The following is a 24,746-nucleotide window of genomic DNA, read 5'->3' as shown; positions in this document are numbered from 1 at the left end:
GGGATTGAGGCTCAGGGGATTAGACAAGATAAAATAAGGGAAGGCAGTAGCAGGTTCCTGAATTCCAGCAGACTGAAGGCATTTTCCATTCACCCATTCCATATGGAGTCTGCTGTGGAACCCTTTTGGCCAGATGTGCATACATGTGTGTGAATGTAGCAGCCTCTAAATGATTAGGTTTGTCTAATAACACTAAAATCATATCAATCTCCAAGTGGTATCGAGGGATCTGGGAGCTACTCTTCACCTGTGAAATGTTCTTAGTATCTCAAGTTGTGGGTCTTCAAAGTTCATGTTAGATTGAGGGTCCCAAGTATTTTCCCAGCATATGTCAACACTGATGGATGTACCAGTAGAGCTGAGTGAGGCTTCAGAGGATGGAGCTCCAAAAGGCGTGTAAATGGATTTGTACTTGCATCTGCCTTGAGGACAAAACAGAATCTCATTTGTGCTTATTCTGGCCCCTGGTAAGCTCTCTTGGCGCTCAGCTGCAGTGGCACTGGAGGTCACTGTTCTGTGCATTTACTGTTTGGGGGGGGTAGCTCCCCAAAGTGCAGGTGAAGAGTCACTTTCTTTTTTAAATATTGTACAGCAGCAGAAAACGGAGTTCTGGTGGGTGACAGGTGGAGGAGGGGCTGTTTCATGGCTGGAATTAAAAGGCAGGTGCTGCCGGTAGGGCTGGAGTCTTCACAACTAGCTCTTGGGTGTGAGGTGAGGAGGCCCAGGCTGGATGCAGTGTTCTCAGAGCAAGACCTAACAAACAGTGGCCAAAGGAAAATTCAGGCTGACTAGGACTTTGCTGCTATGAAACTAGGGAGCCGCCTTTCAGAAGTGCTGACATCTCCGGTGTTGGAGCAAGTTGTGGATAGATGTGGCAAAGTGCAGGGGTCTAGTCTGTGCTGTAGGGAAGCAGGAAGGTGGGGGCAGACTGGCTGGATGACCTGCACAAACTACAGCTGCTCCTTTAGTGTCCCAGGTAGCGTGAGGGAGTCCCAGCAAAGACCCCAGGGAGAAGAAGGGCAGGGCTGGGGGTGGACAAGATGAGCACAGAGAAAATGGTTTGGAAAACGAGGCAGCTGCGGTGCTCAGGAGGCCCAAAGACCAGGGCTGAAGAGATGGGGAGGCTGCTACAGCGGTGGTGTGAATGGCAAGTGTTTGCAGCTGGGTAGGAGGGGGCCAATTCCAGCCTGCAGCACAGGCTGAAAGTCTGCCATAAATTCATGCCGCTGGTGGTTACATTGAAATTGCTCACCCACATCTGCCATGCAGGTGTGCCAGTCAGGCAGCAGGAAGGGAATACTTCTGCCAGCGACGATGGCCTCACTAATGGAGACTCAGGGCAGTGGCAAATAACTCTCATGAAGGACAGGCCATGGCGAGAGCAAGTGGCTGGGAATGGAGACCCCGTGGGGTCTGTTCTCAGTTCTGCTGCTGGCTTGTGGTGAGGCTCTGTAAAGTGAGTATAAAGATATGTCAGCCCTGGCCTCCCCTCACAGGAGAGTTTGTAAAGCCCCTGGACAGCTGGGCTGCTGCAGGCTTTCCCAGCTAGTCCCCCCCCAGAGCCTGACTCCGAACCAGTTGCGTGTGAGCAAGTAATAAACCTAGTACCTCAGCAAGGGCAGCAGCTCCACCTGCCTTCGCTCATTTCAAATCTGACACTGATTAAACGCAGCCCATCGCCCCTTCTGGAAGGATGGATCACTTGGGCCATGGGGAATGACAAGCTTCATGCTGCGAATGTTCCCTTTCATGTGGGGGAGGCTCGGCTGCACGTGCCTCTGAGCGCCACTGGCGCCAGATGTTGAAGTAAGAGCACTGGGTCCATCTTGTGCTGCTGAGAGGGGGAATATGCTGCTGTCACAGAATCACCGGGCGATGCTCTGGAACTGCTCCCCACCAAGCCAGGCAGGGCTTTGGGGAGCCTCCTCTCCCTTGGAGCAGACTTGTTCAGGGCAAGAAGCTCGCACAGCTTCACCTCCTGGGTCTCTCCTTGGAGCATTGAGCATCCTCTGCCCCTCCGTGCGCTTCCCACAGTGACTTCGCCCCAGCGGGGTCCTGGGGAAGCCACAGGGTCCTGCACCCCCACTTTGCAGTCAGACGTGACTCAGCCAGCCAGTAAAACAGAGGTTTATTCGATGACAGGAACAGGGTCTAAAACAGAGCTTGTAGATACAGCGAACTGGACCCCTCAGCCAGGTCCATTCTGGGGGGCAGTGAGCCAGACCCCCACGTCTGCCCTTCACTCCTTGTCCCCACCAGCTCCAGACTAACAACCCCCTCCAGCCCCTCCTCTCTGCTCAGTTCCTTTCCTAGGCCAGGAGGTCACCTGACCTCTTTGTCTCCAACACTTTCAGCTGGCACCTTTGCAGAGGAGGGGCCCAGGCCATCAGTTGCTAGGAGACAGAGTGCCAGGCATTTAGGTGCACTGGCCCTTTGCTCTGTAGCAATCACACCCTTATTCCACCACCTAGATACTTAAGAACTGCATAGGGGATACTGAGCCACCAACACAGTATTCAGAGAAAACATCAAGAACATTCCCAGTTCGTCACAGCTGCTTCATCACCTCTGTGAATCAAAACCAGTCCAGTTTCCTACCCCAGGAGGGGGCCAGTCTGCTCTCGGCATACAAGGGAAGGGGTGATGCCTGAAGTGCTTTCTTCTGGCGCCGTGGGGTGAGATCAGAGAGGGACCCTTCCACCCCTTTGGAGAAGCAAGGTAAGTGTCTACCTGCCAGTGCTTTGGGTGACTTGTCTTGGCAGCTGGCAGCACTGGAGTGTCACAGGGATGGCATCAGGCCAGGTGCACTGGGATCTCTCACATTCTGTTCCAGGGCTGCTTTTCTTTAAAAAAAAAAAATAAATAAAAATAAAAGGGCTGGGAGTAAAACTACAATCTTGAAACCTCCTCGGGAGGGTGCCCTGGGACGGGTCAGGCCTGCCCCTAGCCCTCTGGACAATAACAGGCGTCACCCCTTTCCGGACAGTCTGATGTCTCTTTAATTCTTAACATGAATTAAGCAATACGTAGTAACCACAACTACCCTGGAGTGCTGAGATCAATGGACAGACTCAGAGGTTGGCACCATGCGCGACAGCTAAAATATTCCAAGGGATTTCAAATGGGTGAGGAAGGTTCCACTCTTAACTGCTCCGTGAGCTCCAGACTGGATCAAGTTTAAATATCAAAGCAAAAAGAGAGAGAGAAAATAACAGTAAATACAATACAGGAGGCTATTCCCATCCCTCTCCCTGACTGGCTCTGAGACTTCAGGCAAGTCACTTTCCCTCTCTCTGTGCTCCTGTTAGAGGAGAGAGAGAATAACAGGTAACAGCCCCACATGAAGCGAGCACTAACACAACCACTTAATACATCTCACACCCAATAGAAACTGTGCGCACAAGTGTGGGTATAACTTTGACAAATCCTCAATACCCCCACCCCCAGGGTCACTGGAGTTTAGAAAGCATCTTATTTACGTCGTGTCAGCTCCTCAGCAAAGCCACAGCTTCCCGATACAAAGTCCAGTCTTCCAGAGTTGGCTCAAATGGCATTTTCCCTCTAGGAAGCAGAACCCTTCATACCCAGTACTGATATTGGCTTGGGGGGAGGGCTGGCAGGCAGCGTACCCCTGAGGTGTGATGGCCGGCTCAGTGTGGATGACGTTGATCCAGTATTTCTGTGACAGGTGCCTTGCCAGTTATCTGAAAGCTCTTTTCCCTTCAGTAACATTTGGACAAGACTAAATCGTATGCCCAGTAATTAATGGTGTGGCCCAGGCATGTAATGGAGACCCCTCAAAGTGAGGATTAAGGCGCAGCCTCTGCATGCCTTGGCTAGCAGGATGGTGGCTGCAGCACAGGGCCTCTTGGGGCTGGATAACCAGGCCAGAACTAAGTGGGAGCAGAGGCGTGTCTTAGGAACATCTCCAGCCCTAGCTTACAAGGCAGCAGAGGATGATGGATAATGAATGGAGTAATGGGTGAAGTGAGAGGTTCCAACATTTACTGCTCTGTCAGAACAGATAACGTGGGCACCTAGACAGAGAAGGAGGTAAGGCCTGAGAGCAGCAGGGCTGGCCTGGTATGCCTCCACTCCAGGGGCCAGTAGCAGGAGAGGACTCTCAGGGTGCAGCTGAGAACCCAAGGGAGGAATTGTGGGAATGTTTGACTCAGCATTTGGTTCTTTAACCGAGGTGGCTGCTGCTTGTGACTCAGCATGTTCCCCGTACTACAGCCACCCAACCGGGCACCATGGCGACAGCCTGTTAGCTATGGGCAGGGCCCCCACATGCCAGGGTCAGCTGGTAGTGCCAGCTGGCCAGATCAGTCTGGGCTTGGCTTCCAGTTCTGTGACTGAGGCTTCTCAGCTTTTTATTAAATTCAGGATTTAAAGATAAAGACTTGGTTGGTCTGCGGACTGGGGTCTCTTGGCCCTTTGAATGCCAGCTGCTCCACTTCCTGCTGAACATGGGGCCATACGTGCCAGTTGCCTGGCTGTGTGGCATGTGGCCATGGGGAGGCAGGGTGTTGGTCTGTCTAGTATCTGGAACCTGCCTAGTATTTATAAATCTGGTTGTGCAGCTCCTAGGCTGTGGGGGGAACGTGCTACGGGCGTGTGAAGTCACAGAGCTGGGCTGCGAGGACCGTGAGATGCATAGCCATTGTTCTCGCTTGGCAGGAGTGCAGCCTTCCGCCCGGTGGCCAGGCCAGGCCTGTCTCCATGCAGTGAGGGTCTCGCTGTTCTGCTGCAGCACAGCTGCAGTAGGATATCCCGGTCCTGGAGGGACTGGCCATGTCCCCGATAGCTCGGGCCAGTGCCGCAGGAGGCTTTGAGGTGAGGAGGAACCTGTGGCTGGGAGCTGTTTAGGGGCCTTCTCTTGCTGCTCACATCCCAGGGGAGAGAATGGCAAGCCTCATGCTTCCTGGGCTCGTGCTTCATCAGCAGGTTCCTAGGCATCTGGAGCCCTCCAGCAAGGTGGGGTGGGAGAATCGGGACTACTCGGCCCAGCAAGCAATCTGGGGTCCTGCAGCATGAAGAGCTTGGTTGACAAAGCAGTGGCTCTCTGGGGGACACTCCTATTCCCCAAGCCCACAGTCAGAGCCAGCGAGTGCTGGGGAGGCCCAGGCCCAGTGGTCTGTGCACTGCCCTTGCAGGGGGCCAGACCTGAGCCTTTGTCCTGCCCCTCTCGGTGCTAAGGCTGGCGGACAGGGCTTGGATTGCACTGGCAGTCCCCGGAGGCAGGTCCCTGTCCCCAGCACAGCAGTGTGCACGGGGGGGCAAGGAGGGAACAGACTGGCTCAACACGCCAGGCAAGTTTGGCTTTCGGGTGGGGCTGGGCTGATAACTGCTATGAAATATTTACTGTTGTTTCTGCAAATAGCTGCTGCCTGGAGGGACTCCCTTGATCTTAGAAGTGCTCCAGCGAAGGCAGGCCAGGGGTTTTGATAAACATCCTGCTTAGAAAGGGACCCTTACTCGCACTGCCTCTCCCCAGCCCCCAAGCAGAGTGGCTCGGCTGGACTCGTAGCCAGTCAGCATCGCTGTGGGAGGTTTAGTGCTGCGGGAGGAGAGGGGGGCTCTTAGCCTGTGGCTGCTCATAGCTGAGATGGCCCCGGTGCTTCCCAGGGCTGCCTTCCTTCCAGGACCATGGCTCCCGGGAGTCCCTGGGCTAACCCAGCTGTCATGTGACAGGGGAGTAATAGAACCATTGTCCTATGCAGGGCCAGCTCCTGCTTCTCCTGCTGCCACCTGCACGAGAGCTCAGCTGAGCGAGGTTCACAGCCTGGCATAGTGTCCTGCCTAGCAGCTGGGTGGCGGCTCACTGGGGCACCAGTGAGTCACAGCGCTGAGCATGGCGACTGCTCAGGAGCTGGTTAACCTGTTGGAAATAGGCTGGCTGCTCATTAACCGGCTAATCCCTGGGCTGCTGCTAAGATCATAGAGCCTAGCTGGCGATCGAGGGAACAGGCGCCGCTTCTGCTGCGCTGGCATCGGTCAGACCGGGCGGCTGCTTTGAAATGTTCACTGCTCCTTCCCGACGGATGCAAACTGGTTTGTGCTGCTGAGCGGTTTCAATGTCCCCAGCCAGGCCCAGAACATCCAGATCCAGGATCCTCTCCAGGCAATCACCCAAAGAAACTGATTCAAGAAGGGAAGCTGCAGCAGCTTTGGAGGCTCCTGGAACTGAGCTGCAGGGCAGCTGTGCAAGTCAGGCCCAGCGTGCTTGGAGCTTTGTGTACAATCAGGCCTGGACATTACCATTGTGACCAGTCTGGCTAAGGGGAGGCACACGCCCAGCTGTGGGTGCCTATGCCCAGGAAATCCCACGGCTGCCAGTGCCAGAGGCTGTCTGGTTCGAGCAGTGTTGAGTCTCGTAGGGTTAGCTCAGGTGGGTTTCTGCTCCAGCGAGCAAAAGTGGATCTGCAGCTGCTGCGGAAGGACTGCAGCCCTTTCAGTCTAACAGGTGCTGAAATGGTTACGATGTGTTTCCCAGCTCCCAAGTGGGTCCATGTGCAGCTGCCAACGGAGGAGCTGGAATCTCCAGCCAGGAAAGTGGGTCTGCGTTGCACACAACTGGGGCCCATGGGACACAGTAAATAACGGGGCTAAGCCTTCCCCAGGTGTCCCCTCTGTAGCATTAGAAGCTGCACTCAATGGAGAGAGGGCAAAGCTGGGGACAGGACAGTGCTCAGTGCAAATGGCAAGGAGGCCAGAGCAACCCACTGCAGTTTTTGTCTTTATTACACAGCAGACAGGGCCAGGGCCCTTTGCCGAGCAAACAGATCCAGCTACGGAGGAGGAGGCCAGTGCCCGTTCCCCATGACAGTAGCACTGGCTCTAAAGATAGTGCAAGGCGGGAAATGACTCAGGGATGCTTATGAAGGCTCCAGCAGGAGAAGTGACCCTCAAAGAAAAATGCTGTGCCCAGAGCTCAGATAACATGCCAGTGCCCAGGGCAGGAAGCAGAGACCCAGTGGTGCTGCAGGAGCAGGAGGTGGCTGAGAACCCGAGCTCCGTTGCCTGGCACTGAGAACAAAACGGGCTCATAAACAGCCACGAATGAAACCTTGATTGTCCGAGCTTATTAGAGTCAAGGTGGACTTTGCCTGCCCCTTGAAAGCAGCCGCTGGTTTAAAGGGGAAGGAGAAGTTTCCTGCTCAGTAACAGCTGAGATTAGATAAGGGAAGGGAGGGAACCCAGCTTCGCAGCTGTCTGGCATAGTGAGCTGAGGCCTCAGCTCACCCCTTGGTGAAACCCCATTGGCACATGCCTGCCTGCCTGCCCTGCTCAATGGCAGAGCCCTCATGTGACTGCACTTCTAGCAGGCTCTCCCCAGGATGGAGCTGCCGGCTCCTCTCCCTACCTTGTGCGTGGCCCCCCAGCTGTGCTGCAGGCTCAGCAGAAGCATGGGAGGAGACACAGTGTGAGCAAAGGTTACAGGGAGAGGAACCCTGGCACAAGAGCAGGGGGCAGGAGCCCTAAACTAGACTGCAGCTCAGGGGACGAGGATGCAGAAACCCTTCCTCCCTTTCACATTAGGCTCTCTGCCTGCCGAGGGGCTGGGCCAGCCTGTGACATTGAGTTCAAACCTAAACTGTGCTTTTCCCCAATAGTCAGACACTTGATTGCACGTCTAGTTTCCTTCCTGTGAACAAGTTCTGGTGTTTCTAAACTTCAGCCCAAATCTTTATAGCAGGCTACTGCTCCAGACTCTACTCGCTGACTTTGTGTCCCCACACTCCACAGAGCTGACTCTGCTGCAGGAGACAGAGCAAGGGCAATGAGAAAAGTTTCAGCCAAACAATGCTGTCCTTAGACGCTTCTGCGCATGCAGCCAGCACAGCGGTTCCTTGGCGAGCAGGCTTCGGTTGCTGATACAAACCAGAGTCCTGCAAGGAGCTCGGTTTTAATAGGAGCAGTCAGAGCCCCACCCAGCCCCAGGCTGTGCAGCTGGGGTGGAAAGCTTAGCCAGTGGGAAGGGGCAGCGGGCTTCTGCTCCCGCTATTTCTGTGCTCTGACACTGAGCGAGGCCCTTAACAGCCTGCCGCAGAGGTACTTGTTGTAGGGAGAAGGGTTTTGTCACAAGTACTGTTATATGCGGCCCACAGCTCACACTCCATGTGGCCGCAGGCCGGCTGTCCCTGGAAAGAGTCTCCCAGCTGGTGCCACCTCTTGCAGCCAGGGCAGCCTTTTGTTCCCTCCTCCATCACACACCAGCTGGAGTGCCCCAGGGCACCGGTGATACAGAATGGCCTGAGATCACATGAAGCCCATTCAAGGCAAGCACTCGGCTTGAATGCAAACAGCCTTTTTAAAAGGAACTAAAGGTGATTTTAGCAGGGCACTGAGCAGCCACGTTCGCATAGCTCCTAAATTCTGTATTTCCTTCCAGAGCCCAGGAGCATGGCACTGCAACCGAGAAGGATTAGCTCTTAGCACGTTTCCTCCCTTGCCTCTGCCCTGCCAGTGGGAAAAGGACCATGCTAGGCACTACGTGTGAAAGGCAGGTAATAGCTTTTCTCACATGTAGGATGGAGGAAGCTTTCCCCTGCGTCACGCATCCATCGGAGGAGGGCAAACGTGTGTCCTGTCCATACCAGCATATGCCGTGGGTGCTGGTCCCGTCAGCACAAGGTTTGGCCTGTGCAATCCCCTCTGCTGCTGCTACACACTGTCTCTGGGGCTGGCTGGCGAGCGTGAGAGAAGAACCCCAATCAGGAGTGCGGCTGTTGAGCAACGAACTCAAGAGGCAGTGGGTTTTATTAGGGTTTATTGAAGCAGCTCCAGGCTGCTGTATAAAAAGATTGTACAGAACTAGCTTGCGGGCCCTTGCAAAGTGTTAAGACATTTCATGCACCTGTCACTGGTGCTGCAAGAGAACCCAGAGGCCAGCTGCTCCTGGCTAGGAATCTTCTCTGTCCCTGCTAGTGAACAACAGTTCCATTAGAAATACGGGTTTGCTCACTCGCAGCTGTGAAACAGCCACCTGCCTCCCAAAGTGCTGTAGATCCTAGTGACAGCACGCGTTACTGGCAGTGCAGGGGCAGCTGTGGGAAACACAAAGGGATCCTCCCTTCTTAGGCTGATGCCTGCACTGAAAAAAGTGACTGACTGTGAAGGAAAAGGACTACATCCCAGCAGCATGTAAGGGCAAGAATGGAAAATCTGTCCTTCCTCATCAGCTTCTCAAGGGAGAGCCGGGCAGCCAGCCTGGCTGGAGCTTTGCCCACCAAGCTCCCTTTAGAATCTATCCTAAGCCCTCTGAAACTAATGTGACTTTGCAACCAGTTATTTGACACCCAAGGGGACGGTCCTGTGCTGCACGCCTGGTGCTGATGGGTTCCATGCCCAGCAGGAAGGAGGACTGGATTGTGGGGCACCCCGATGACTTGATAGGTTGTGCTCCAGGTCTTGTGTGCCGATTCTTGGGGAAGTGGAACATGAAACTTGTTGCTCCTGGTGAAACCTGTAATGCAGAGGGGGCTGTCGTGAGAACACTAAGCACTGAAACCAGAAACTCAGGCAAGGTCAGTGCTTCATTTGTGCCGGGGCTGAGCCCCGGCACTTCTGGGCTTGATGCATCAGTTATGAATGTAAAAACAACATTGCATAAAGCCCAGCACCTTTCATCACAAATTAAGCACTGGGCAAGGTGAGTCCACTCCCCTAAACCTGGCCTTGTGCAGCAAGCTTGCCCGCATCCAAAAAGGAATGTCCTATAAGGTGCAGGATTTTACAGGGAATATTTGGCTGCATCTAACAAACTCATCCAGACACAAGGACACAGGACCAAGGGTAAGACATGCAGTGAAAGGCCTAGTGATCTGTCTCACTTTGGCACCAACTCCCCTGAGGGAGAGTCCACAAAGGGTTAATTCCTGTTCCAACTTTTTAAAAATTAAAATCTACTGCAGCAGGAGGTAAGTGGCATGAATGGGACCAGAGAATAATTAGAAGAAAGAGACCCTGTGTTTATATGCAGACAGGGCTTGTCTTACAAATGCAATTACAAGCCATACTGGGACTAAATCCCAGCTGTAATCTTGTTCTGGCACTAGCTCTCCTATCCCCACAAGTGACTGCTATTTGAGTGTTCCTGGCAGACTGGCCCTAGCACCATCAGGAGGAGTCTGCGCTAAAACAAACCAGTCTGTTATTTATGGCAACCAGCTCTATCTTTGGGCTCCTGCCGTTTGTTGCCGACAAACTGGGAGTTGCTCCATGATAACGTAGTGATCAGCAAGCGGGGCTGTCCTATACCGTGGAGATCAAATCCCATCTGCAACAGCATTCCCCAAAGGCTTCGTCTAGGGTAGGACTCTGGAGAAGTGCGGAGATGCCAGATGGAACATTCTCCCTCTCCAGTTATGTATACAGCCCTTCTCTCTCTAATATCCTACGGCCCAGAGGGACTCTTCCTCCTTCACTGGTTGGGCTCTCCCACATCTGAAAGCTGAGGTTTGACAGCGAGGCTGCTGGGTAGAGAACTCGAGCCATGACAGAGCTCCCTCCCCGAGCGGGCAGCCCTCCTAGAGAGGCCATGCCAGTGCCAGCATCTCTCAGCCTGGAAAGTTTAACCTGTCTGCTTCTGTGCCCTGCTGGAGCAGGGAGGTCCTAGGGGGTCAGCGTGAAGGGTAAGGACTTACTATTCCAGTCTCGGGGCGAGGCTCAGGCAGACAGGTATTTCCAAGTGCTGACGAAGGCAGTGGGGATGAGGGAGTAGGGCACGGTAGTGACACTGCTCCAGGTGTCGGAGGAGGGGTCATAGCAGTCCAGAGTTTTGCAGCGCTGGGCCCCACAATAGCCCCCTACCACGTAGAGCCTGTTCCCAGATGTGACAGCGCGACAGCTGATGCGTTTAGCAGTCACATCCCCAAATTTGGACCACTGGTAGGTGTTGCTGTGGAAGCGGTACGCAGAGCTGGCCGAGAACTCTGTGTCTCCCCCGATCACGATCACGTGGTTGCCCACTACAGCAGCAGCCGTGTAGCGCCAGGGCTGGGGACAGCTGGCAGGCACCGTCCAGCGGTTCTGGCCAGGGTCGAAGCACTGCACTTTGGGCAGCTTCTCCTGGTTCACGCTGGTGCCACCAAAGACAAACAGCTTCATTTTGGCCCCCACCACAGCAGCATTGCTTACACCGTCCCGGAGAGGGGCCACCAGGGACCATTTGTCCGACTGGGGGTCATAGTGTTCAACCTGCTTGAGAGAGACAGAGGGCGAAGCTGGGAAGGAGCCACTCACCGCTGTGTGGCCTCCAACGACATAGAGACAGTGGTCCAGCTCAGCAGAGCCATGGCCAAACCGGGCCACCAGCATGGGCGCAGCTTTTGCCCACTCATCGTGGAGAGTGTCGTAAACCCAGACGTCTTTAGAGGCGCCGTTCTCAGAGCCCTTACCGCCGGTGACATACACTTTGCAGCCGAGGGCACAGGCGCTGCACTCCTTGCGTGGGCTTGGGATGTCAGTGCGGGGGATTATCTCGCTGGTTTGACGGTCAACCACATAGATTTTGTCACACACGAATGTCTGGCCCCCGAGCAGCAGCAGGGCCTGGCTGACCTTCCGAGGTTGGGCACAGAAACCTGTCACCAGCCCATCGTTCTGAAGGATCTTCATCTTGCAGCGCATGGCGTCAGCCACGATCTCCCCTCCCAGCTTGTGGCTGGTCACCAGCTCCTCGGAGGCCACCTGGTTCCGTAGGTAAGACTCTGGCAGGAGGGCCAGGCGGACCGAGCGCAACAGCTCTGGCAAGTCTTCATGCCGCTGTGGCAATTCATACCGGATCCAGCCGATGACTGCCTCGTACACCAGGCTCTCGTCCTCCACCTCCAGCTCCTCGCTCTCCACCAGCTCCAGCAACTTGTCTTTGGGCAGCCGCAGGAAGTCATCAGTCTGGTAGAGAGATGCGAAGTTGGCCAATGCCATCCTCCAGGACAGCTCCAGCAGCCTCTCACAGCAGTGGGCGTACGACAGAAGCAGCATGTTCAGGCAGTTGGCTGGGTGCAGGTTTTTCTCCAGGAAGTCGGCCGCGGCGTCACGGACGTCCTGGAACTGCAGCATGTCTCCAGCCTCCAGCAGGGACTCCGCATTTTCCTCGTTGATCAGCACCCGGGCCGAGTAGACGTAGTCCAGCAGCAGCTCCAGCACCTCCGGGTGCAGGGAATCGTGGAAGTTGACTTCCGCGTCTTTGCTTTCCTTCAGCCCCCCGCTGAACATGGCATCGAAGTACCGGCTGCAGGAGGCCAGCACAGCCCGGTGGCAGTGGAAGGCTTGGTTCCCTGCCCGGAGCACCACGTCGGTGAAAAGATGCCGCCTGCGCAGCAGGTTGAGCTGGGTCAGGAGGCTGTCGGCATGGCCCGGCTTGTGGAAAAGCTGGATGTTCATGGAGCCAGAGCTGGAACGGGACTTGCGGTTCTCGTGACTGCTGACGGACATGGTCACAATGCTAGTCTGAAAGGAAAACAGCCGTGACCCTGGGCTCCAGAAACAAAATCCCCACCTGTTTCTCTCCTGCCTCCCGCAGGCGGCTCTCCGCTGGGCTCCCACTCCCCCAGCTAGGAACCACATCCGCCCTGTATGGAGAACACCGGAGGAAGCGCTTTGGGCAGCGGCTGTGTGGAGAAGGGGGGTGCAGTGAAGTAAGCCAAGTCCCAGAAGGAGAAGAAACCGACTCGAAGAGGGGGAAAGGTCCAGGGAAACGGTAACTGCAGCCGAAGTGCAGGTGGCCAAGGGCCGCGTTCAGCAGGGGCGGCTCTGCCCGTCCAGCTGCACCATGTGCTGGGCCCTGGGAGCAGACCTGGACCCCCTCGGGCAGAGCCTCTGCGGGGCGGCAGGGGCTCGGCCCGGTCCCACTCAGAACCGACACCGCACCCCCCCCCCGTAACTCCAGGCCCGTCGGGCCCGGGGGGCGGCGGCTGGCGATGGCCGGGGGGTGTGAACCAGGCACAGGGGCCTGCGGAAGCGCAGGAGGAATTAACCAGCCCCCCCCCATGAACTACCGCCCGGCCGGACCCACGTTACCAAGGCCTGGGCAGCGCCCCGGCTCCGGGGGCAGCGCTGGGGGTGGTTCTGCCCCAGCGGGGGTCGCACCTGCCCCCCCCCGGGCGCTCGCAGGGCAGCGGCCCGGAGCCGCGCACACCCGGGTCCCCGCCGGGGGAGGCCCGACACGGGAGTCACGTGACCCGGGCAGGACCCCCCCCCCCACTCACCGCCGGCCCGGGACACGCTCACTGCGCCCCCCGCCGCCGCGTGTCCTTTCCGAGTCGCCAGCCCCGCCCCCTCGTTAATATACAGTTCCCTGAGCCAATCAGCGCCCGACACCCTGCTTGGCCTCGCCCTGGGGCATGCGCGCTCGCACGGCCGGCTCCGGGACCGGCAAAGAGGCCGGGCGTCCGCCCGAGCCCCGCGCCCCGCCGGGGCTGCCCTTGCCAGGCGCCAGGGCGCAAAGCGCCGAGGCTGGTGGCCGGGCCTGGCTACGGTCACTCACTCGCTAAACACCAGCCTGGCCCAGGCTTGCGCCCCCCCCGCCCCCCGGTAGGGCTGCTGCCCGCCCCCCCCGGTAGGGCTGCCTCTCCCCCCCGGTAGGGCTTCCCCCCCCCGTAGGGCTTCCCCCCCCCCCGTAGGGCTGGCTCTCTCTCCCCCCGGTAGGGCTGCTTCCCCTCCCGCCCCCCCCCCCCCCGAGCTGCCTCTGTGCCGCCCAGCCGGGAGGAGCGGGGCGCACATGCTGATGGCAGCTGCCGTTGCCCTGCGGTGCCGCATCCCCGGAGTGGGCACTGCACCCCAGCAGTCCGCTGCTAGGTGCCAGCGTGGCCAAGCGGCTGGAGCCCTTTCGAGCCACACACTGACAGCTCTGCCTCAGCTACACCTGCTGCCAAACCCCCCGACCCACAGGAACAGGTCTCAGCGTCCCGCTCTACAGCCATGGGCGCCTGCTGTGCCGCTCAAGAGAGCCGCCTAGGGGGCTGGAGCTTTGGCCCTGAAGCCCAGGGAAGGGGGCGCGGGTGGGGGTAGGTAGCTCAAGCCGCAGTGTCCCCATGGCTGCCTTTTACTGCCATAGCCTGAGCCCACGTCCATAGACCCAGCTGCTGAGATGTGCTGCTGCCAGGCTTTTTTTACCCTTTGCCTTCTAGCTGTACCCTAAGAGTGGAGTCTGCCAGCAGGCCTGAGTAGGGCGCACTGCTTCTCCTGAAGCCTAGCAGCCACTGTAGTGGGCACATTCACACCTGGCAGCACTGATGTGAAACGGCAACACCCCCGGCCTGTTGTGAAGTGTGACGCTGCCTTACAGTGCAACACTGCCATGCATAACTGGCTCCCGCCCCGGAAAGAGCAGGCGGGGGGTGCTCATTACACTCACCTCGCCTTTGGGACCTGCTTTGAGTTCCACAGTTGGAAAGCAGTGCGTCGCCACAGTACTAACAGAGAAGGGAAAGGTCATTTGCCACATAAGAACTCATGAACTCTGGCCTTGAAGACAGTATCTGAAAGCTGCATGGCCTCTGAACCTCTCCATTTGCAGTTTCAGAGCAGGATATCATTACGTTTCCTATGGAGGAGTGTTATTAACAGAGCTGGCCCTCAGTGAGCACAGATGTTCACTGGGTCTCACTGATTAAGGGCCATAAACACAGGAACCATGGGTCTGAGCCATCACGATCAGTCACACACTATAAAGCTGAGTGGCTGATCGAAGGCATTCCAGCTCATAGCTCACTGACACAGCATATCCATGGCCAACTAATCAGTTAAACCACCTATTGTGCAGCAAACATGCTTTCTTGTAATGTGGTAGACCAAGGACTGAATGGGCACAAAGGCCTAGTGGCAGGTGCAGAAGGGAAAAATGTATTACTGTTTCTCAGACTCGTTCTATGATGGAGAGAGACGTTCACCAGTCAGTGACTCTGCCTTCAAATCACTTGCTGGGGCATTTGCTGTGCAAATAAGAGCAGGTGAGCTGGAGCAAGTGCAGGGCCGGAAAATCTCTGCAGCAAGCAACAGCTGCCTAACCAGTAAGTGATAAATAGTCAAAGGAAGCATTACTCTATGGTAAACTCTAACCATTCTAGAAAGGGTCATAGCTGGGGCCAGAACTAATTCAGAGAGCAGCCTTTACTATTTCTCAGAGGGGTAGCCGTGTTAGTCTGGATCTGTAAAAGCAGCAAAGAGTCCTGTGGCACCTTATAGACTAACAGACGTTTTGGAGCATGAGCTTTCGTGGGTGAATACATGCATCTGACAAAGTGGGTATTCACCCATGAAAGCTCATGCTCCAAAACGTCTGTTAGTCTATAAGGTGCCACAGGACTCTTTGCTACTTTACCATTTCAGAACTGATCCATAGTAGGACTCCAGCTACAGACACCCAAACTGATTTAAACCATGCTTAATCTGCATTAAGCTAATACACCTCTCTCCCTGTGGCTCAGTGCTATAGTATCTGTGCTGCTGCCCACTGCTGGACACAACAAGCATGTGTACAAGGAAGCAGCTGTAAAACACTCTTGAGATACTGTGGTGAAAAGTGGCCAGTTTGATAGTAGCAGTGCAGCACTGATGTGTTTAAGCATGGTTACTGCAGCCAAGAACAGGGTGCCACCTACCCACCCACTTCAAGGGAACAACACTGTCCCAGAAGTAGGGTTACTCAGGACACCCATCCAGCTGGAGTGCATTGGAAGGTCTGAGATTAGTGATGCAGGGAGGGAAGAAAGAAAACCCTCATCCAGACAAGACTCTTGTGCGTCTCTTGCTGATCCTCTGCAGTCCAGATGCTTTGTTTCCTGTCAGTAAGTGACAGCAAGTGCTGAGCCAAGTCCAGCAACATGCTTCTTCCATGCCAATCACCACATGGCAGCAGGATAAGCCAGGCAAGCAATCATGCAGAAAATAAGGTGAACCCAGAGGCGAACTTCCTGGAATGCTGGTATGTGATAGTGGCAGCTGCATGTTCATAGAGTTTAAGTCAAGAAAGAACCATTAGATAGCTCACCTAGTCTTCTCTCCTGGATATCACAGCCCATTAAATTTCACCCAGTTACCTTGTACGGAGCCCCATAACTTGTTTGGCTAAATCATAACTTTCAGAAAGGTAGCCAGTGTTGACCTGAAGACAGCTAGAGATGGAAAACCCACCACTGCCCTTGGTAGCTTGTTCCAACGGTTAATCATGCTGTTAAAAATTTGTTCCTTATTCTAATTTTAATTTGTCTGGCCTCAGCTTCCAACCTTTGGTTCTTGTTCTGACTTTCTCCACTAGAGACACTTTAGTGTCTGGTATTTTCTCCCGGTGAAGTACTTAGACACAGTAATCAAGTCACACCTCAATCTTTTTTGATAAGCTAAACAAATTGAATTCTTTAAGTCTTTCTCTATAATTTTCTCCAGCACCCACATCACTTTTGTGGCTCTTTTCTGCACCCTCTCTAGTTCTTCATTTTAAAATATGGACACTAGAAATGGACTAGTATTGGTCTCACCAATGCTGTATAAAGAGGTAAAATCACCTCCCCCACTCCTACTCGCTACTCCCTTGTTTACAAATCCAAGGATTGCATTAGCCCATTTTGCTACAGCTTTGGCCGGGGAGCTCAGATTCAGTTGCTCGCCCACTATGACCCCTAAATCCTTTCAGAGTCACTGCTTTCCAGAATGTAGTCCGTTCTCGGAGTATGGCCTTCCTTTCTTTTTTGGAAATGTAGAACTTTGCATTGGGGTATATTAAAATGCATTTTGTGTGGCTAGGCCCATATTACTAAGCGATCCAGATCGCTCCATGTGACTGCCCTCTTCTCATCATTATTGATCAGTCCGCCAATCTTTGGGTCATCTGCAAATTTTGTCAGCAGTGATTTATCTTCATCTGGAAGTAAATATAACTGTTGAATAGCTTTGGATTTAGCGCCAATCCCTGCTGTTTCCCACTAAAAACATCCCCATTTGATGATGATTCCCCACTGACAACTACTCTGAGATCTGTCAGCCAGTTCTTAATACATTTAATGTGTGCTTTATTGATACTGTATGTTAATGTGCTACATGGGAGATTAAGCAGGTGAGCAGCACAGCCCAAACAATATATCTCCAAGACATCAGCATGGAGGCCATGGAAAATCCTCTGTGATGGAAGGTTAGATAAGGAACAGTCTGCACCTGGGCAGGTTTAGCTAACATAATACAGCTTCAGCCATAATATATTCTGCTGTTTCAGAGCAGCTTGGAACCAACAAAAGCCAGATAAAAAGAGTTTCTCTCTAGCTCTGACCAGTAATGATCAAAGTCTCAGGCTACGCTTCGTAGTGTTCACTTCCTTTATTACTGGCACTGCCACAGAAATAATTGTAAATATGATCTTTGGCGCAAGCTCTGATCTTAGCATTCAGTCAGTTGATCCATTACAAGGATATTAAATATGTATTTGATTTTTTTTTTTAAGAAAGTCTGTTGGCTGGGGTGGAGCCTGACAGAAGAGCACCCACTGGAGAACTCCATACTGTGGCTGATGTTCCATGTGACAGCATCTGAAGGTACACTGGATTTGACCAGTACAGGCAAAAGGTTTCCATTTCTAGCATAAAGGGCTACCTAGGATACTGATAACTAGCACTTCACCATATCACATGCAGCCTGAGCAATAGAGAATGCCATGAAAACAGACCCTTTAAACATCTGCTTCTGTTTTGTAGCTAGCAGCTCTGACCTGGGGGGCCTAGGACCAGGATATTTTACAGGAGAAACACACCTCCATAGACTGAAGACAAGCAAGCAAAACCCACTTCAGATCAGATGTCCCTGGCTGCACCGGCCAAGGCAATTTGGAAACTGACAGATACTTGGCATGCTCCTTTACAGCTCCTGGCATCTCTCAGGAATACTTAGATCAGAGCAAGAGGGTAAGCTTGTGGAGTTATCTCCTCTGAGTTTCACAAGTCATAACTGTGTCCATTTCCCCACCCCACAATGAGTTTCCAGACTTGTTTCATGTTCAAGACAACACGGGAGGTGACATCCCCACCTTTTGAGGGTGTGGGGACAAAATGAGAGAAGTCACTTGCTGTTGCTGATTTAATTTTTCCCATCTTTTGAAAAACCTCAGAGTCAGTCTCTCCTAATGGTAATCATCATTTCATTTGTCATCATACCACAGAGCATATTGATCAGAGCTGAGATTTCTCCCTATACAGAGGATGCAAGATGCCCTGATGAGGAAGAGTTATCAACACGTTAACCCTAACTAATCACATTACAGAGACCTTCTGATTACATTCTAATTACATGCTGCACTGATCCATAACGGGAAGCATTCATACTTTACCCACAAAAAACTTAGCCTCCTGAAGCTGACCCCATGGTTCACACAGCCCCAGAACCTGCCCCTACAGATGTTTGGTAGACACCAATCAGGGAAGATATGGTCCCCATGAGACCCACTAGCCATGGAGGAAACTGTCCAGCCCAAAGAAATCCTGGAGGCAGCCAGTGGACAGCATTGGAGAGATCTGCCATACTGCTGAGGATGCTCAAGACTTCAGATTTCACTTGGGCGTCTATTTCCTTTTGACTCTGCTCCAAGGATTCACTGTAGGGAGAAAAAGGCAGAAGTATATCCATCCTCCAGTCTGCCACTAGGGACTCTGGCAGAGTCACATGGCTGAAATCCCCATGATGTGTGCAGTAACTTTCAGAGAGGAAAAGTATCAGAACAAATGATTCAAGCATGGACAGAGGATGTGTTTACATCTGTAAATCTATAATTGTCTATTCCTTGCCCCATCTGCCTGATAGACTCAAAATTATTGCAACAAATCCTAGATGTTCTCTGCTGAACAACAGTTCACATGGCTTGTTCTTTTCTCTGAAAATTCAACATCTGCTTGGAATATTATTCTCCTGTCCTGTACCACCTAAGCACAATGATGTCCATTACCTCTCCCTCACCTCAGCCTCTTGAAGCTGACCCCATGATTCACACAGCCCCAGAACCTGCCCCTACAGATGTTTGGTAGACACCAATCAGGGAAGATATGGTCCCCATGAGACCCACTAGCATCTGGAAGATTAGCATCCTCTCTTTCATTGCAAGAACACCCGCTTTTGGTCTTATATCTTACTAACCTCAAAGGCATAGCATTACTTAACAGAGTATTAGATATGTCACAAGGGGATTAATTCCAGCTCATTTGGGATCTACAGCAATAGCTGTGTCCCTTCTTCTGATACACATTTACATCTGGGAAGCCCGTGAGACCAGATAACAGCAGAAGGTTTCAGGAAACACTAATGTGTATTGTGCATAATTATAAAGTAGACACAGAGGCTGAGAAGCATCTTCTCAGGAAATGTTAACTGATCAATTATCAGTAACCAAGTTTCTGAGTACAGGCTTCATCATTTGAGATTGATAAGTAATAATCAGTGTCACCGTGGGTGAGCTACTTCAGGCCATAAGGAGTATGTGTTAAAATGACTGTATTACATAGGACAGAATGCATACCCAGTGCGATTTCTCAGCTTCCTTCTTAGCTGAAACAGAATTCTGAGAGACCTGAAAACAAGAGAGATGATGGTAAGAGTCTAAGCTGTCTGTGACCAAGAGAGACTCTGACACCATCACCCCTTGAATGCTAAGGGTCCATCTTAATAAGAACCACCAAATGCTAGCACTAGTCTTTGCCATGGGTAAAGGCATCCTTGTTATAACAGGTTGTATTGCCTACAGGAACGGAAAAGCATTGTTCTACAACAATGATAAGCTACAGGGGGTTAGCCTCGGGTGAGATCAGAAGCAGCATGATACTCTCCCTCTCAAGAGCTCAAATTCTTTCTCGCCAGTCTGATCAAAACCAAATTCTAAGCTTGGTACCAATTTTTCTAGATTTACCTGAACTTTGGGCTTCTAAGTAATGTAAGGAATATGGAATAAAAGGCCACGGACAATAAACTGTCCTTAGTGAAAAAAATTTTAAAATAACATCTATCATGCAGCAAAAACAACTGCTGGAGTCCTACCAGGGAGAGAAGATTCTGATGTCCTTCATACAGCTAATTTTGCAGAGGAAGTTTGTCTGAATCTGCCACCAGGGCTTCTACATGGAGCAAGCAGCTGGAGTAATGTTCAAGGTACTCAAGCTAGCTGGAATAAAAATGCCCTTTTAAAATTGTATGGATTAATGTAGCTCTTAGATCAGGGTTTACTGATGGGTAAGTAGTAGGGTTTCAGCCCCTCACTATAACTCAGAGAATTCTTCCTTCTCCATGTGGGAAGGAGAATAATGTGGAAAGTTTGATTTTACTAATGCATAAGGACATAATTACAGCCATACTATGGCAGATCAATGCCTGTCTTGCTCAGTAGTCTGTCGTTTGTCAGTGGCTGGTGCTGGATGCTCCCAGAGTCAATGGAAAAAGGCAATTTATCAAGTGATCCATCCCTATCAGCCACTCCCAGCTTCTAGTAGTCAGAGGTTTAGGGACATTCAGAGCATGGGGTTGCATCCCTGATCATCTTGGCTAATAGCCACTGATGGACCATACTTCATGATTTTATCTACTTCTTTTTTGATCCTAGGTATACTTTTGGCCTTCACAACATCCCCTGGCAACACATTCCACAGGTTGACTGTGCATTGCGTAGGCTCGCCAGCCCTCCAGGATTGTCCTGGAGTCTCCAGGAATTAAAGATTAATCTTTAATTAAAGATTGTCATGTGATGAAACCTCCAGGAATATGTCCAATCAAAATTGGCAACCCTAGCATCTATATGGCATTGTGGGAAGAAGTACTTCAGGCTGTTTGTTTTAAACCAGCAGCTTATTCATTTCACTGAGGTAACGAAGAATCCTGTGGCACCTTATAGACTAACAGACGTTTTGGAGCATGAGCTCTCGTGAGTGAATCCCCACTTCCTCAGATGCCAGATTAACACGGCTACCCCTCTGGTACATTACACTGAGGGTGACCCTGTTTTGTGTAGCAGTAAATAACACTTCCTTATTCACTTTTTCTACACCACTCATGATTTTACAGACCTCTATCACATCCTCCATTTGTTGTCTCTTAAGATGATCAATCCCAATATTTTTAATACCCTTAATCATTTCTGCTGCCTATCTCTGAACTTTTTCTAATTCTAATATATGTTTTTGGAGATGGGGTGACCAGATCTGCATATAGTATTCAAGGTGGAGCCGTACTATGCATTTATTAAGTGACATTATATTTTCTGTCTTACTATCTATCCCTTTCCTAATGCTTCCTAACATTGTTAGCTTTTTTGACTGCTGTCATACATTAAAGCAGATGTTTTCAGAGAACTATCCACAATTACTCCAAGAACACTTTAAGTGTTAACAGCAGAAAGTTAACTCTTAATGTGGAAACCAGCGGATTCACTTACTGCACCAAGAAAAACGGAAATGGGGAAAAACTATTTTGAGATAATTTTACAGTAAGAATCCAATTTGGTTTACAACTGAATCATATTAACCAGCTAAACATCTGGCTAATGGAAGGGAGGGCTCTTTCAGGATTCCCATGTTTTCCCACTTGACCTCATTGGCTTGTGTTGGAAACTGAACTGTTTTCCCCATTTGCTATTTCATTAGATGGGGTAAACAACGTAACTAGGAAACAGCTCACATAAAGGTGACCTACTAACTGGTTGTGACTGGAAGGATGTGTGTCCTTTAGGGGTCAGGAAAAAAAAAACCATCTGAAAGGGTTTTTATTGTCAGAAGAGGAGATGGGGCAATTCTGGTTATGTTTTTACTTTAGAAACAGCAGATGTGCCAGCTCAGTCTTCCTCAAAACATATACAAGAACTGAATCTCTAGTGTAAAATAGAAGATGAAGAAAACTTAAAATCTTCCAGGCCTTCACTTATAAGGCAGTTAAAAAAAGGGCATCAGTCCCATCTCCTTCCCCACACACTTTTGCAGGCCCCTTTTAAGGCAGAGCTTTTATTTGCCTCTTCCCCTACAACAAGAAATACATTGATAGGTGTGGAAGATATTTATTTTTTCATCCTGGTGGGTGGGTCAGCAGACTGGCTCTGGACTAGAAAAGTCTGATTATTTAGCAATACAGTAATAATCACCTCTAAGGATTTACCAATATCCTACAGGCTAGGAGGATTTCTAGCACCATATTTTAGGATCACTCAAAATCCCCTTAGTTTCCAGGGTGTCTGTTACAAATAGCACAGCTTCCTTCTGAAGATGGATGCCAAGGCTTCTGATTCTGAGGAGGAGTTAAAACTTCAGAAGAGCAACAACAAGGTTAGTAGATAATCCAAAACCACAGTGTTCCGTTGCCTAGCCCCCAGGAACAGCCAGAGCCCCTCCTAAGATCTGTGGCCAGTAAGCCTTTCTGCCAGGCCCCAGAAGCGGAGAAAGCGTTCTCCTCGTGCCCCTTTAAGAGCTGCATCGAGTGAACATTACCGTACAATGCCCAGGACCAGGGAGAGCCCCCAGAAAGCTGTGCTTAATGTCCACCACTTGTGTGAGTTTGTGCGAATAACATCAGCATCAGCAGCCCATGCTACGTGCTCACAGGGGTAGTAGAGCTGATCAGCCAGGTTATTGAGGACAGAGAGCCAGCGGACAATGGTATCTTCTTCCTGTAGCACAGAGACAGGCAAGAACTTAATACTGGCTGCTTTCTTGCATAAACACCACAGGTTAGTCTGTACACTACACCTTGCAGCAGCATTGCTAATCTAGCTTCCTTGCAGCCCAGAGAACAAGTTTACCTCTTTCTGAGAATGAAAACAAGGCACATCACTAACATATCCTGTATTTTATATCCAGCATACGGCAATGATCTTGCACACAGTTTCTGATGAATATCCATCAAGCAGGGACTCTCAAGTGAGCCAGCAAAGGACATCTCTGCAGGATTTTCCACAAAGGCCAGCAAGGTTTTTGCTCTCACCCTATTTTGTTGTTGTTTAAAAAATAAACATTTCATGATGATGAAAAGTGAGGGAGTGAGTGCCCTGGAGGCTGCTATTCTGTTATAATTTATTATTTGTATTATGGAGCTCACTGTGCTAGGCGCTGTGCAGGCTGAATACAAGTACGGTCCTTGCCCCAAGGAGCTTACAGTCTCAGAATATGAAAAGAAACAAGGGATAGAAACAGATGTGGAGTAAAAGGAAATAATGAGATGCAATTGGTCACTATGATAGACCGAGGTCTCAGCACACCACTGATCTAGCAGCTGTCAAGTTTTTTGTAAGCATCATGCCAGAGAAGAGTTTTAAGGAGAGATTTAAAGGTGGATAATGAGGTAGCTTTAAGTTTACAGAGCACGCCTTCCACATGAGGGGCAACATGGGAGAAAACAGGAAGGTGGCTGTTTGAAAATGTAACAAGTGGGTGAGGAAGGCTGGCATTATAAGCCTCTTGGAAGTAGAAGTCAACCTTTTGCTACTGCAAGATGATGGGTAAGGTAGAGATAGGCCTTGGAAGTGAAGGCTGGATTGGAACCAGAGACTTCCATGGCCTTTTAACACTCCCCTGAGGGAGCTAGGCCAGGGTTCCACACTTCTGAAGTTGCTTGCACTTGTATAGCAGTTACAGGAGAAGCCTGTATTTGTCTTGAAATACAAAGAACATTGAAGTTTACAAATACTATTTCTTGGAATGTGCTTAGTCCAAAATACATTTTAGTGAACAGGGTAGTTTGCAAGCTTGAGAAAGCGAGCCTAAGCACAATCCTGTCTGTAACATTCGCTTTGAAACGCCACTGTACCTTAGCACAGTCCTGGAAAACTGTAAGGATAGAGTGTGAGTTGCCAATGGCAACAGGGACCATGTCTTCCTGGGGGTCTGTACAGCACTCAGTGCGACAGGGCCAAAGCCCAATGGGGGATACCACAATTCAAATAAACAATACAAATACTTCAGAGAAATACATGGTAGCTGAGGCCCCTGGGCACAGGAGAGGTCGTTACAAATTAGGTAATGCTGCACAGCAGGCCCAAGCCTGCAAGGGGACCAGATGTCTAGGTATCTGTATGGCCTCCATCACCTGCATGCGCTGCCTCCTCACAGTCAGCAGAGGGGGGAGCGCACAACATTTTGCAGGATTAGGCCTTTGGATGTCGAGCGCCACAGGGCCCTTAGTCTCCCACAGCACTGTGTGCCCTGTCTACCCCTGATCCCAGGGGAGAAGGGGGGCAGGCTGCACCTGCTGTGGGGGAATGGGCCGGGGGGGGCTGGTTACCTTGGCACCCAGCCCGTACTGGCGGCTGTAGGCGAGCATGGCGAGATCATCAAAGAGGCGCAGCACCGTCCGGCAGTGACTCAGCTGGGCCGACACAGCCAGGAGCCGCCTGCCCATCTCTGACTCCTCCGTGGGGCTTTTCCGGGCCAGGACCCCCCCGGCCAGCTGGCAGCCATAGCACAGGGTCCGGATCTGGGGGGAAGGGGACGGTTAGCGCCACACTACGGCTCAGGGACTGCGACTCGCAGCCGTGCCCGCCACACGCCCCCCGTCTCCCCTCGGGAACCCGACCGCCCCACGGGGGGACGAGACAGCACCGCTCCCGTAAACCCCGCCGCCGGGGGGGGGCGCGTCACACACCACTCGGTCGCGGCCCCGGTACGACTCCAGCACCGAGACCAGGCTGCTGACCGGGTCCGCAGCGGCCGCCATGGCAACACTTCCGGGTTACTAGCGGCCATCAGGCCGTACGTTTGCAGCGTGATGACGTTAGGGCACCCAGCATGCAACACGGG

The 24,746-nt window shown here is 51.9% G+C and overlaps 1 protein-coding gene across 5 annotated transcripts; it reads right to left on the bottom strand.

Moving 5' to 3' along the window:
- Positions 1–8,756: 8,756 nt before the first annotated feature.
- PEX11G (peroxisomal biogenesis factor 11 gamma) lies at positions 8,757–24,714 on the bottom strand. 5 transcript variants are annotated; one of them, XM_050934478.1, is made up of 5 exons: positions 24,592–24,714; positions 24,232–24,423; positions 22,443–22,621; positions 19,499–19,549; positions 18,056–18,583 (listed from the first exon to the last, which is right to left on the bottom strand). In XM_050934478.1, exons 1-5 carry the CDS (start codon positions 24,661–24,663, stop codon positions 18,358–18,360), a joined length of 720 nt encoding a protein of 239 aa, XP_050790435.1. In that variant the 5' UTR covers positions 24,664–24,714; the 3' UTR covers positions 18,056–18,357. The 5 variants fall into 5 exon arrangements, with proteins under 5 accessions (XP_050790437.1, XP_050790433.1, XP_050790434.1 ...); XM_050934479.1 differs by having other exon boundaries at positions 24,643–24,709; XM_050934480.1 differs by lacking the exons at positions 18,056–18,583; positions 19,499–19,549; positions 22,443–22,621 and adding exons at positions 8,757–9,469; positions 10,650–12,456.
- Positions 24,715–24,746: the final 32 nt, after the last annotated feature.

This window comes from Gopherus flavomarginatus, chromosome 24 (assembly GCF_025201925.1).
Source record: "Gopherus flavomarginatus isolate rGopFla2 chromosome 24, rGopFla2.mat.asm, whole genome shotgun sequence".
Taxonomy (NCBI): Eukaryota; Metazoa; Chordata; order Testudines; family Testudinidae; genus Gopherus; species Gopherus flavomarginatus.
This window is presented reverse-complemented; position numbering and strand designations above follow the sequence as displayed.